Source organism: Prosopis cineraria, unplaced genomic scaffold, assembly GCF_029017545.1.
Source record: "Prosopis cineraria cultivar Desert tree isolate PC_DT_omini unplaced genomic scaffold, ASM2901754v1 PC1233, whole genome shotgun sequence".
Classification (NCBI taxonomy): domain Eukaryota; kingdom Viridiplantae; phylum Streptophyta; class Magnoliopsida; order Fabales; family Fabaceae; genus Prosopis; species Prosopis cineraria.
Genome location: NW_026556558.1, coordinates 19890 through 34417, shown reverse-complemented (window position 1 = coordinate 34417; position 14528 = coordinate 19890). Strand labels below are relative to the sequence as shown.

General features: G+C 34.8%; 1 protein-coding gene across 1 annotated transcript; it reads left to right on the top strand.

Annotated features, from left to right (window-relative positions):
* The first annotated feature begins 7124 nt into the window (after nt 1-7124).
* On the top strand, nt 7125-8179 carry LOC129299626 (uncharacterized). The gene is made up of 2 exons (XM_054938094.1): nt 7125-7288; nt 7543-8179. Exons 1-2 carry the CDS (start codon nt 7125-7127, stop codon nt 8177-8179), a joined length of 801 nt encoding a protein of 266 aa, XP_054794069.1.
* Nucleotides 8180-14528: the final 6349 nt, after the last annotated feature.

Sequence of the window (14528 nt, the reverse complement as noted above, 5' to 3'; positions counted from 1 at the left end):
CATCTTCTATTTGCACTGGCAACTCAGCATCATTTTCTATTGGAATAGTTATAGTCACCTTAAGTGATCAGCAAGCAATGGTCTGGAGTGTATAGTAACACTATTGTCATTATATATAGCTTCGAGTGCCACAACACGGACAATGTGGTGATTCTAACCATAATTGACATTGAGACTTGCCCTAAATAAAAAAATTAATATTTTAAAAAAATGTGAAACAATTTGTGAATAAAGAGAAGATAATAGAAAGAAAAAATTATAAACCTAAGAAAGTCTTCTTTAGTATGGAAGGAGCAACTATCTTTATCACTAGGACTACTTTGTGGCATATTTACAACTCCAATCATTTGCTCAAATCTCTTTTCCATTTGAGTTGAAATTTTTTTTCCATTCTCGCCTCCATTCCGGCCATCCTTGCATTAAAATCATCTTCAGTAAAAATTTTTAGACCGACGTCTAAGTAGGTGCCTGAGAAATGCCAAATCCGACTCCTCTAACATGACTAGAGACCTCTAAAGCTCCCAATGCCCTACTAAGGTCATCCACATGCTCCCCATATTATCTTGTGATATTGATTGTGATAATGCTTCCTATTTGAACAACTTATAAACTAATTATTAAGTAAATAATGTGAATAAAGTAATACACTAAAATATTATTATACAACAATTCTCCCAGACTTTTTGAGTACGTTCATCAAGTAATTTGCCTTCTTTATCTTCTCGAGCAGTCTTCAAACAAGAGCTCGAGAAAATTGGAGCATTAGGTCCAACTTCTTCCTCTATTAAAGAAGATATTAGAATAATTAAAAAAAAATATTTTCTAATATATATATATATAAGTAATATCAATAGACAATATTAATTGAAACTTACCAAACCATGTTCAATATTTGAATAGCTCTTTCTTCCTGCTCTATATTGAAAAGGAGTATTTGTAGCTCTAGAGCGATTGACTTGGCTGATCTGTTGAAATTCAGGCTGCTGGCGCATTTAATAAATTCATCCCAATGCTCTTGTTGGATCTCTGGATACATTTTAGGAGGATGAGGATTGAATTCTTCATTTGCATCTTTTAGATGATATGTTGTGAGGGTAGCTCGAAACTTCTATGAGCATATGCTGCTTTTTCATGATATAATGCCTATGATTCTCATCCAGGTCAAAAGATATACACAAATCTTCTATATATTATTTTTTGCTTCTTCAAGCTAGGATCATTTTTCTTTCTCCAGTCTGCAATGCAACAGGGAATATAGTGACGAGCTAAGACCCCTATGTAACTGACCAACTGAGGAGACTTAACTAATTGGCCCCTATCATTCCAATTTACTGGTAATTTGCGACCAGTGCTCGAGCTCGTATTACTGCTTTCATACACAGTTTTACCCCGTTTAACCTCCTTGAATGCTTCTTCTTCAGTGGGTGGAGCATCACCACTGTTCTCAAGTGGGGTAGCCATATACCTGAAAGGAAAAAAATAAATTTTAGCAATAAAAAAAAATTTAAACCTAAAAATAAATTTTTAACAATTAAAAGGAAATTTAAATAAAAAACTTACAAGTGTTAAAATTTATTTTTTCTTTTTTTTTTGTTTTTTCTTTTGTGTGTTCTACATATCCCTCATCAATTCAAGTCCCTTCCGCGTGATCTTCTCTAATATAGAAGGCATTATCCCCAGTTGAAACATCAAATGTCTGTGATGTTCCCATGAAAGGGTCATCCTCAACATTGAAATCTTCATCCTCTTCATTACCCACTATTTTATTTGTTAAAAGAATATCGACCAATTTTTATGTGCTAGATCTGACATATAAAAACACTGTCAAGCTTGTGATGCTAAAATGAATGGTTCATCTTTATGAGCCACCTTATTAAGATCTACTGAATAAAACCTAACTCGTCAATTCGAAAGCCGTTTTTATTGTCAACCCATATACAACAAAAGACAGGTTCGCGAAACTTGATATAATCCAATTCCCAATGTGCTCTATAATCCCAAAATATGACATCATTGCATAGATTGGGTTCTTGTCTTTAAAACTAGAGACATGCATTGATTGAGCTTTAAGCGTTACACCACTATTTGCATAGTGCTTTGAGCATCTTGGCTTTTCATATAAAATTTAAGTCATTAATTACATAACAGTATAAGAAAACACTTCAAATTCGGGGACCCCTAGCCAAAAACCTCAACCTTTCTGATGGGTGAGACTCCTCAGAGATGCGAGCTCTAAAACCAAATATATAAAGTACCGGTTGTGATATGTTGCTAGCCATATTTCATTTTTTACTTTTATTCTGACTCTTAACTATTGCCTTGTGTTTATTGATATATGGTTGAACTTCCTCAGTGTTGTGTAAAACATACAAGTGAACTTGCTCTCATTGTGTCTTGTCTGTGCTAATGAGTTTCTTCCAATGATTCCACCCTGTTCACCTGTGGTGTCTTTTGTTTACTTTGGCAAACCCAATGGCATCCATATTAGAGAGATATCCAGTGCATAATTCAACTGCTTCTTTCATGATGTACCTCTCAACAATACACCCCTCGGCCAACTTCGATTTTTTTACATATCCTTTTAATACTTTCAAGTACGCTCTATGGGTACATCCATCTCAAATAAGCGGGGCACACAACTTTATCTCTCTAACTAAGTGAAATGATAAATGAACCATGATGTCAAAGAACGAAGGCGAAAAATACATTTCCAGCTCGCTTAAAATCTTAGCTATTTTATGTTCTAGCTTTGGGAAATTTTTCTAGGTCAATCACCTTGCTACAAAGTGCCTTAAAGAAGAAAACAAAATCTAGTAATCGTGGCTCGCACCTTCTTCAGCAAAATGGATGTATACCAATGGCAATAAAATTTTCCATGATGATATGACAATCATAAGTCTTGAGACCTACTAGTTGAGGTCTTTCATGGATACGAGGCTACTTACATTTGAAGAATATCCTTCTGGCACTTTAACTTCATGCAAGAATTCACAGAAAGCTAATTTTTCCTTTCTAAACAAGGTGTGAGCTGCTGGGGTAAAAAAGTGCATTTTCCCTTCCTCTCTAGTGCCAACTCTTCTCTTAACCCCATACTAATCAAGTCCATCCTTGCATTAATACTGTCCTTACTCTTTCCTGAAATGTGGAGTAATGTGCCAACAAGACTATCGCAGACATTCTTTTCGATGTGTATTGCATCCAGGAAATGCCTAACATCTAGGGTCTTCTTTTTCCAACTATTCTCAACAATCTTACTTGTAATGGTTTTCCAAATCAATATTTAAATCTTTAACCTTTTTAAAGAGCTGCTCACTTGTTAATGGCATGGGAACTCTCCTTCTCCGGGTCGCCATTAAAGGCCTTCTTCAATTATCGGATAATGATGCGTTTGCGGCAAAAATCATCGATGACCAATGAAGGCATTCTCCCTACAATGTTCCAACCCACTGAACAAGTATGCTCCCCACATACTGGACATGCATCTATCTTTTGATACTATATCTTGATAAATTGCCATAGGCAAGAAAGTCACTTATAGTGCCAAACAACATTGCTTGCAGGATGAAAATGTTCTTCTCTATACCCATCATAACTTCCATACCTGTCTCCCACAAAATCTTTAAATCTTCAATCAAAGGAGCTAAGTACACATTATATCATTTCTTGGTTGTCAAGGCCCAGAAATCAACAATGACAGTATCATAAATTTGTGCTTCATGCACAATGCTGGAGCAAGGTTTATAGATCATCAAAATAACCAGTCATTTACTATAAGTACTACTTTGCATGCCATGTGGGTTCATTCCGTCAGTGGCTAGTGCAAGGCGTAAGTTTCTATCTTCAACCCCAAACTCAGGGGATATAAGATCAAGGAATTTTTCCATTGAGGAGAATCTACAGGGAGTCGTAGTTTGCCATCCTTAATTCTCTCATCAGCATGCCATGTTAAGTGTTTAGCATCTTTTGCAATGCTGTATAGGTGTTAAATCTTGGTATGATTGAAAAATACCAATGCCTTCGCTGGGCTACATCCATTTCTTTTGTACCATGATGCATCACATTTTGGACACTTATTTAAGGTTGAATACTCTTTCTAAAAGAGGACACAATCATTTGTACATGCATGTATCTTCTCATAGCTCATCCTAATAGAACAGAGCACTTTTTTAGCTTCGTAAGTATTAGGTGGAAGCTCGTTGTACTCGGGTAACATTTCATATAAGAGTTCAAGCAAATCTATGAAACTCTTATCGCTCCATATATTTGCTGCTTTTGGTTGTATAGTTTCAAAATAACTGATAGTTTTATGAATTTTTACAACCAGGGTATAATGGTTTGTCAGCATCACTCTTCAATCTCTCAAATATCTCAGGACAGTCCCTAAGATCCTCTTCAATCACATCAATCATTTCATCAAGACGGTCAACATCATATATCCCACTATCACGATCAAATGTTGAGTAGCTTGCACTATCCCTCCAATCACTTGCATTATTCCTTGTCTCCCCATGCATGGTCCAACAAGTATAAGTTAGATCATCCCATACATATTAAATGATCTTTCAATTCTATTGGCTTTACTCTTTTTCCATAGCAACATTTCAAACAAGGACATATGACTCCACGGGGGTCTTGATCACGACAAAATAAAATTCAATGAATTCATCCATACCATCCCAATATTATCTAGATAGTCGATTAGCGGACATCCCACTTATGATCTATATCACTAATATGATTACCAAAATTCAATAAACAAAAGACTTAGATTTCTATAAAAAAAAATTCAACAATCTTCCTTAAAAGAAGAACTTTTTAATGATCAAACAATCCAATTCCACAACATATACATTAAACTAAAAAAATCAATTCATCCAAATAAAAATTTAGTAGCATAATGCATCTAAATTTTGTCAATCAATTGTAATTTAATTAATAACAATAATCTCTCTTAAAAGTATATTTCATAAATAAATAAAAATGTTCAAGTAGTTCCTCAACTTTAATCTAAATTATCAACTACAATTATTCCATAATTTTAATATAAATAACTTCAATTCATATATTATCTATAATATTGATTATTAAAAAATATTTAAATTTATTCTTAAATATATAAATTAATTATTAAAAAAATAACTTCAAAGTGTAGTCTTCACGGCAGATAAAGGCGGTATTCATGGCAGCAGCGACATCGCTTCCTCCACTGTACAGCAGCAACGCACGGTGAAAACGGTGGTCTTCACAGCATCGCTTCCTCTGGTGTATAGCAGCAAACATTAAACAGTATCTTCCAGAGCGCTTAAGTACGAGCGCTCTCAAAGGTATTTTTAAATTTTTTACAATATTTTATTTATATTAATTAGGAGCGTTATCTTATTGAGAAGCCTGACATACAGGAGCGCTTATTTATAAAAAGCGCTGGTAAATTCTGCATTTACATTTTAGAGTGCTTATTTAAAAAGCTCTCTTAAATACCCGCTCCTAAAGATATATTCTGTAGTAGTGACGTTAGTACTTGTTAAAAGCACTAAAATACATTTCTGATACGTTCTCTCTCTTATCTCCTATAGCTGTGCTTAGCTTCCTCTGTGTGTGTTACTTTATTCTCGTGACCTTCCATCTACTCTAAAAACACACATAGATCTCGTATAAAGCTCTACACACCTCAGATCTGCCTCCTTCTGTTAGTCATTTGCTCCTTCTGGCCAATTTCTAGCTCCAGTCATCTGCGTCCAACCGATCTCCAGCTCATTACTGTCTTTTCTAGCGTCCACCTTACTTCAAAGTGCTTCTTCTTCCTATTGCCTCTCGATCTCCATTGTGTCCATCGAATCTATACTTCCCATCACCAGATCTGCTCTCTATCGCTTGTCTCTGTCAAGTAATGTCATTCTTTTTTTCATCTCTGTCTTTGCTTCCTTCTTGTCGTGTTTGCTCTTCATTCTTTGAAGACTATTTTTACTTAGACCTGTCGTGCTCTACTATTCCAGAACTGATAATGCTTGTTACTCTTTTTACGTTCCATCCCCTGTTTTGTTTACGTTAGAGTAGAGGAAGACTTGGCTTTTTTTTTGAACTCGAGTTACTGGTCTTTATTTTCATGGCTTGTTGTCCTCTGCTGTTCCAGAACTGATCTGTGCTTGGTCTCCTCTTTATTTTCCATCCCCATTTCGTTTATCTTAGAGCAGAGGAAGAGTTGTTGTTTTTTTTTGGAACTCGAGTTGCTATTTTTTGTTTTCTTGATCTGTCATGCTCTGTATGTGTGCGTGTAATGAAAGACTGATAATGTTGTTATAATGCTTGTTTTTACGGCCGATCTTCTGGAACTAAAGTTATTGTTATTTATAATGCTGTTAGATGAATATGGAAGCTTGAAATCTAAAAGCAATCCCTTGTTCATTCATTCCCTGTTCATTTTATTTTTTGGTGAGTTGAAAGGCTCATGATTTTCTTGAAAAGGTAAAAATAGCTTTCTGGAAAACGCATGCATGCTGTGCGAATTGATTCTTCTATAATGCAGTACGAAAATAGCTTTCTAACATGGATTTCTCTTGCTTTGATAGAAGGGATAAAGGCATAACTTTCTAACATGGATTTAGAAAATTTTGAGAATGTTTGGATCATCCATGGTTATTTTACAATCCTAGAAATCTATACATTATCAACAAATAAATGGTTGGGATTGCAAAGATAGAAGGGAAAAAAATTTAGTGTACATATTTATTTAAGCATAGCTTCCTGGAAATTTAGTGTACATATTTATTTAAGCGTAGCTTCCTGTAAAAAAATTTAGTGTACATAGCTTCCTGGAAAACGCATGCATGTCATATTTTTAATGTACTAATTAGATATTTATTTTCTTACAATTTATTATATTACATATTATTTTCTTAATTTATTCTTTTTAAAGTTTAAAGATTCTAAAATCTGTTTCTTAATGTTAGTCTAATTGGATAAGAGAAATTAGGAGTTAGCTGGGTTTATTAAGAGAGATGACTGTAGCTAATATTCTTGAAAGCTTGAGATCTGATTACAATCCCCTATTCATTTTCAAGGATACATATATGTAGAGATATATATTAATTTTGCATGTTTGTGATGGTTGGCTAGTTTATAGAACAATGAATAGCGACAATGGAAAAGCTGTGTGGAATTCAATCTTGACAGAAATTTTCAATAAGGAATGCTTGGAGCAAGTGTACAAGAAACAAAGGAAGGGAACTACTTTCAACAAAAATGGGTGGCAAGCAATAATTGAGGGGTTTGAGGCAAAAACAGGAAAAAGGTATGAGTGAAAGCAATTGAAAAATAGCAAGATAACATGAAGAAAGAATGAAACGTATGGCATAAGTTGTTTTCAAGTGAAACCAGCTTAGGATGAGACAGTGACAAGAATACTGTTGATGCTCTAGATGAGTGGTGGGAGTGAAAAATCTTGGTATGGATTAGTTGTTAAGTGTTTTTAAGAATTTAATTTGAGAATTTTAATTGTTGGTTATTTGAATGGTTGCAGGAAAATCCCCTTTATGAAAAATTTAGATATAAAGGTTTGAGATTTGCAAGGGAATTAACTTTGATATTCAAGAATGTCCTGGTAACTGGAGAGACACTTTTTGTACCATCTGTTACCCAAACCCAAATAGAGGATGATGACGATGAGGATGTGTACTGCCCTACTATTGACCTTCGAGAAGGCTCCAGTGATAGTGAAGAGGAACTAAATTTATCTAACACTGCAGCACCTACAGGGGTCACTGATGAGCTGTTGGGCTTGAATGTGACCACAAATACTGGTAAAACCAGTGGTGACGGAAGTCAAGGCAAGAGAAAGAGGGTTGTAAGCATTGGTGGGAGGAAAAAGCAAAAAGTCCCTACCTTAATAAAAATAGCAGATGCGATGAGTGAAATGGCTAAGGATAATAGAGCAAGAACAGAGACAGTGAACAAGATTTTAGCAAATGACATCGGAGTTTCTGAGGTTGTGGCTCACCTAAATGGACTCCCAGAAGTTTTTGGTGATAAAGATATACATTGGAGATATGTCAATCTTGTTCTGTACAAGTCTATGCGAGATGCTTACTGGCAACTTAAAGATCATCCTAATTACTTGGTCAATTGGTTGAAGCACCAAGTTTACCATCCACCAGATTGGATTTCAAAAAATACATCTGGATGAATTTTTATCTAGGCTTATGATGACTTGACTTGTGTTTGACTTGTAGTTGCTTTATTTTGACTTATAATTTGCAAATGATGACTTGGTTTGTAGTGAATATTTAACTCTTATCTAATGTTTATCTTATGCTTTATCTTTTATGATATTTATATACTATGTACTTTATATTATATACAAATGATATTTACATACTATTTTACCTCAGGTTTAAAAATCATGAAAGATTCGAATGAATATATGTTAGGTTGGAATGAAGGTTGAGATGTAAATGTGGCTCATCAACTACTTCCCTTGTTACAGCAAGATATAATGGAGCAAGAAGAAATATGTCAATTAGTTAGTGAATATGTGATGCCATATGTGTGTAAAAAGCCATGGAGAACTAGCATGCAAACAGGACAAATGTGGGTCATTGAGATTTTACAAGGTCATCCTGATCGTTGTTATGAAATGTTTCAAAAGAAAAAATATTTGTTTAGGCAACTGTGTGCGACACTAGTTGATCTTAGTCTAAGAAATCTAAAAAAATGGGAGTAGAAGAAATGGTTGAAATGTTTTTAAATACAGTTGGACATGGAGTTGGTAATAGGATGATATAGGAATGATTTCAGCATTCAGGGGAAATTGTTCATAGAAATTTTCATAAAGTATTAGATACCTACCTTAACCTTTCCAAGACAAACATAAAGCCACTCGATCCTTTGTTTCAACAATATCATTCAAAAATTCAAAATGATCTACAGCATTGGCCATTCTTTAAGGATGCTATAGGAGCAATTGATGGCACTCATATGCCATGCGTGGTTAATGTTGCTAATCAAATCAAATTTATTGGAAGAAAGGGATATGCAACACAGAATGTTATGGCTATATATGATTGGGACATGTGTTTTACTTTTGTCATTACGGGATGGGAAGGTACGGCTCATGATGCTCGAGTATTTGATAATGCCATATCAACTCCTTCAATGCATTTTTCGCATCCATCTCCAGGTATATTTTATTAAAGTCACTATAATTATTATTGCATTGATTTAATGTTGGTCAAATTTACATCACTTTGTTTCATTTAATAGATAAATATTATTTGGTTGATTCTAGTTATCCAACACTAAATGAGTATCTTGGTCCATATCGTTGTGAACGTTATCACCTTCCAGACTTTAGGCGAGTTGCAGGATTTGCAAATAATAATGAGGTCTTCAATTATTACCATTCAAGTCTAAGATGCACTATAAAAAGAACTTTTAGAGTGTGGAAGAATAGGTTTGCAATTATACGAAAAATGTTCAAATTTAAATATAAAACACAAGTTCAAATTGTTTGTGCAACAATGACAATACATAATTTTATTAGGAGAAATTCAATTATTGACGAATAGTTCATACAAGCTACTCCCTCCGGTCCCATTTATAAGTCCAATTTTAGAAGGTGTATTTGGTCCCATTTATAAGTTACGGTGCGTTTTTTTAGGTAATATTTGAGAGGTATTTCCAAAATTACCCTTCATGAGAGAGAAAAAGTAACAGGACATTACTTTTTAGATTTGTTATATAGGGGTGTTTGGAATTTTATTTATTTTATTCCTTGTACTTTTATTATATTGGTATTGATGAGGTTGGTAGAAATGACTTATAAATAGGACCGGAGGAAGTAAAGATGAAAGTATAGAAGTCCAGGAGGAAGATATCGAAATTGGTGAAGCATTCTCGTCAAATCTACCCAGATCATCAAGACAGATGCAGCGTGTTCGTGATATAATTAAAGATCAACTTGTAAATTATATCAATTAAATATTAATTTATTTTAGATTTTCATGGTTGAATATTTAAGATATTTTACTTATTAGTTGTGATTTTAAGTTTAACATTTTTTATTTATTAGTTAGTCAAAAAAATATAAACATGCTTATTTAAGATTTAATATTTAAGATAAAAAACTCATGTTTATTTTTGCCATTAAATATTTCAACTGGCTTTTGAATTAAACCATCCAAACGAATTTCATTTTATCTGATTGACTTTAAAAAAATAATATTCAAATATAAATTATGTAACATCAACTGAATTTTCTTCTAACCTTAATTTACTAACCTCAATTAAATCCAAACTTCAATTATAATTTTTAATCCAAAAACACACATCCTTCATATCCTCGGTCTGCTAGGTCGAATGTGATCCACAAGTGAGTTGCGTTGCCTTGTTCCAAAATCCTTGTCAGAAACAGCACCAGATTCACTGCTCCTCCAAAAATATGCCAAAGTTGCCAGACCTTGATTCACTGCATCGTATACATAATCACACACTTACACTTAATTAGTCGTGTGTATGCTTTATGGGAATATCAATTTTGAGTATGCCATGATTTGATTTATACTGATTCCATTTGTTCAAATAATGACCAGAAAAATACTTCAGCGCTTGCGTAATAGAAAAAGAATATAAAGATCACACACACACACACACAATGACAATCACTAGTTAATTTGAAGATCAATTTAATTATAGGTACCAAAATATAAAATGTTAAATTATAAAAAAAAATCAAGAATTAAGTGAAGTTATAGGAACTAAAAAGAATAATCTCATCTACAGTTTAGTAGGAGAATTGTTATTTAATAATTTCTTCTTAATGCTCTTTTAGGAATTCAAGAAAAGTGGGGTTAGGTTAGGTGGATAAGGTTGAGTAAAGAATCTATTTAGGTTTATTCCTTACATGTAATGTAACACTACTGAAAGTAATAAACCAATGATCAACAAATAAGGACCAAACAAACGGAAAATTTATTAATAACTGATTAAGAGGCGTAAAATATTGGTTGTTAAGGACTGAATAAATAGCGATTAAAAACAGAGGGACCAGATTGAAAGTTAGGTGAAAGTTTGAAGATAGAAACTGTGTTTTCCCCAAGTATAATATATAGCTAAAAGAAGTGAGGGAATTAAAGAGGCATTACTAGGCATTCGAATTTAAAATGTTGTGGACTTGAATGATTGAGGTGACATGTATAATAGGGGAAGTAAAATAGTTTGCTTCAGAATTGCAATGATATAGTTCAGTTAATCTGTTTTATTTATTGTTAAGTAAATAATAGTAATTAGTTAGAGAATAAGTGTGTATATACACCAAGTCACCAACATACATTGTACTTTTAGAGCAAGTTAATGCAATTACTTTTCTCACTTCTCTGAGCAAACACGTGATATGGTATCAGAGCAAATCTCGTCTGCTTCGTTGTTTCTGTCCTTTCTCTGCTTCTTTTCTCTTTCTTGCCTTCTCATCTCGGTTTTGCCGTCTTCTCTTTCATGAGTACTTCCAGTGGTTTTTCTTCGGTCACTCTGCCCTTCTCCGATGCAGCACTTAATTCGGCCAGTCATTACTACTTGCATCCCAATGAAAATCTGGCGCTTGTGCTCGTTACTCCTTCTCTCATTGGTTCCAATTATCATCCCTGGTCACGTGCGTGCGGATGGCCCTTCTCTCCAAGAACAAGCTCAAGTTTGTCGATGGCACTCTTCCTTGTCCTTCTCTGACAGATCCACTTCATTCGGCCTGGGAACGGTGTGATACAATGGTTCAGGTTTGGTTGACTCAATCTATCTCTCCGACCATTGCTGAAAGTATCATGTGGATTGATTGTGCCCATGATATCTGGAATGATCCTTGTGATCGGTTTTCTCAAAGAGATGCATTTCGGATTGCTGAACTTCAAGAGTAAATTTACATGCTCAAACAGGGCTATCTATCGATCAGTGAGTATTTTACTAAATTGAATGTGCTATCGGATGAATTTGTTAATCTTCAACCTATTAAATCTTGCGTTTGTGTTCTTGCTTGTTCTTGTGGTGCTAGTACATGTGCTAGTACTTATCAGGATCAAGATTTTGTAATTCGCTTTCTCAAGGGCCTCAATGATCATTTTGCTACTGCAAAATCCCGAATCATGCTTCTCAAGCCTTTTCCACCGATTAGCGAAGTGTTTAACCTCATTACTCAGCAAGAACGTGAACAAACCTTTGGTCTTGAACACAAGGCTCTCTTGGCAGCGAAAGAACCTTCTTGACCTCTTCAGTCTTTTTCCAAGTCTCAGTCTCAGAATAAAGTTTGCACTTATTGTGGAAATTCACGACATACCATTGAAACCTGTTGCAAAAGGCACGGCTATCCACCAGGCTTTAAATTTCGCAATTCTCTAGTTGTCCATAATGTAGCTGTTGTACCTGAGATTTCTGTATCTGATGCACATGACATTTTACCTACTCCATCTCTCGTTGCTCAACAGCACTATAGCTTTACACCTGAACAATATTGAAAACTTATCAGCTTGGTACAATCGGCTCCTCCTTCTTCCTCTACTCATTCATTAAATCATGTTTCTACTGCTCCTCTTATTCCCTCTCCTTTTAATACAAGTCAGTTTTATTTTTGGATTGTTGACACTGGTGCCATAGATCATATTTGTTCTACTCTTGACATCTCCTCTTATCATTCTATTCCTCCTATATTGATTAATCTTCCTAATGGTACTTATGTCACTATTACTATTGCTAGCACCATTTGTATTTCTGATGACATTATCCTTCATGATGTCTTCTTCATTCCTGAGTTTAAATGTAATCTCATTTCTGTTACCAAAACAACTCTTCATCTTGATTGTTGCCTTATTTTTTTGCCATTCTTTTTGTTATTTTCAGGCGATGACTCCTTGGAGGATGATTGGTATAGCTGAGGTGATTGATGGTCTTTACTTACTATGGCAAGAAGTCTCAGGTTCTCATTTTGCTGCTTCTGTTTCTACTTCTTTAAGTTCATCTTCGTGTAATCTTTGGCATTTTCGTTTAGGTCATCTTTCGCATTCCACTTTATCTATACTTCATCATCAATATCGTTTTATTGATTGTAACACTTCTTCTCCTTGTGATACATGTCATTTTACTAAGCAAAGGAAGCTCTCTTTTCCTATAAACACTATTAAATCGAATAAAATTTTTCAGTTAGTTCATGCTGATATTTGGGGTCCCTTTCATATTCCTTCTATTCATGGCCATAAATATTTTCTTACCTTAGTTGATGATTTTAGTCGTTATACTTGGACTTATTTGATGTCTGCTAAATCTGAAACTCGCCAACATTTACTTACTTTCATCTCTCTTATTGAAACACAATTTAATGCCAAACTTCAGATCTTACGTACTGACGATGGCCTTGAATTTTCCACGAACTCATTTTTTGCTTCCAAAGGCATCATTCACCAAACCTCCTGTGTTGAAACCCCTCAACAAAATGGCCTTGTTGAACGTAAACACTAACATCTACTTAATGGTGCCAGAGCCTTACTATTTCAAGCTATACTTCACAAGTCATATTGGTCATATGCACTCTCTCATGCTACTTTTCTCATTAATCGTCTTCCATCTCCTGTCATTCACAACAATAGACCTTTTCAGCTTTTGTACAATACTCTACCCGATTTTCAAGATCTCAAAGTCTTTGGTTCTCTTTGTTATTCTTCTCCCTCCTTTCTAACCGTACCAAATTTGACCCTAGGGACCACAAGTGCTGCTTTCTTGGTTATCCTCTAAAGGATATATTTTACTTGACTTACACACTAGACACATTTCCATATCTCATCATGTCATTTTCCATGAACTTGTTTTTCCTTTTTCCTCTCCTGCCTCTTCTACTGATTTCTCTTCCATTTCTCTTCCTACATCTTCACCTTCATCTCTTGATGATCCTTCTCTCCCCTTATCATCTTCCTACCCTTCTTCCTCTCCTCCTCCTACTCCTCCTTCTATTCCTTCTCTTTCTGCTCCCTCTTCTCCTTCTCCGGTTTCTGATCCATAATACCATTCTTCTCCTCCATCTCCGCGGCATTCACAATGAACTAAAAAGCATTCGGGCTACTTGCGAGAATTGCATTTCTTCAACATCTCAGCTGCCTCTCCATCCGCTAGTAAGTCTACTAATCATCCTCTTTCCTTTGTTTTATCTTATCATTCTTTGCCTTCTTCCCACAAACACTTTCTTTTCTCTATTTCTTCTAGTGTTGAGCCACGTACTTACAACCAAGCTGCCAAACAAGATGTATGGGTTAAGGCTATGAATGCTGAAATACGGGCCTTAGTAAGACTTTTATTCTTACCCCTCTTCCTCTTGGAAAACAGCCTATTGGTTGTAAATGGGTCTACTGTTACAAGTATCATTTTGATGGTTCTATTGAATGTGCTAAGGCCCGATTAGTTGCAAAGGGTTATACTCAAACTGAAGGTATTGATTATCTTGACACCTTCTCTCCAGTTGCTATAATGACTACTGTTCATCTCTTGCTTGCTTTAGCTGTTGGCAT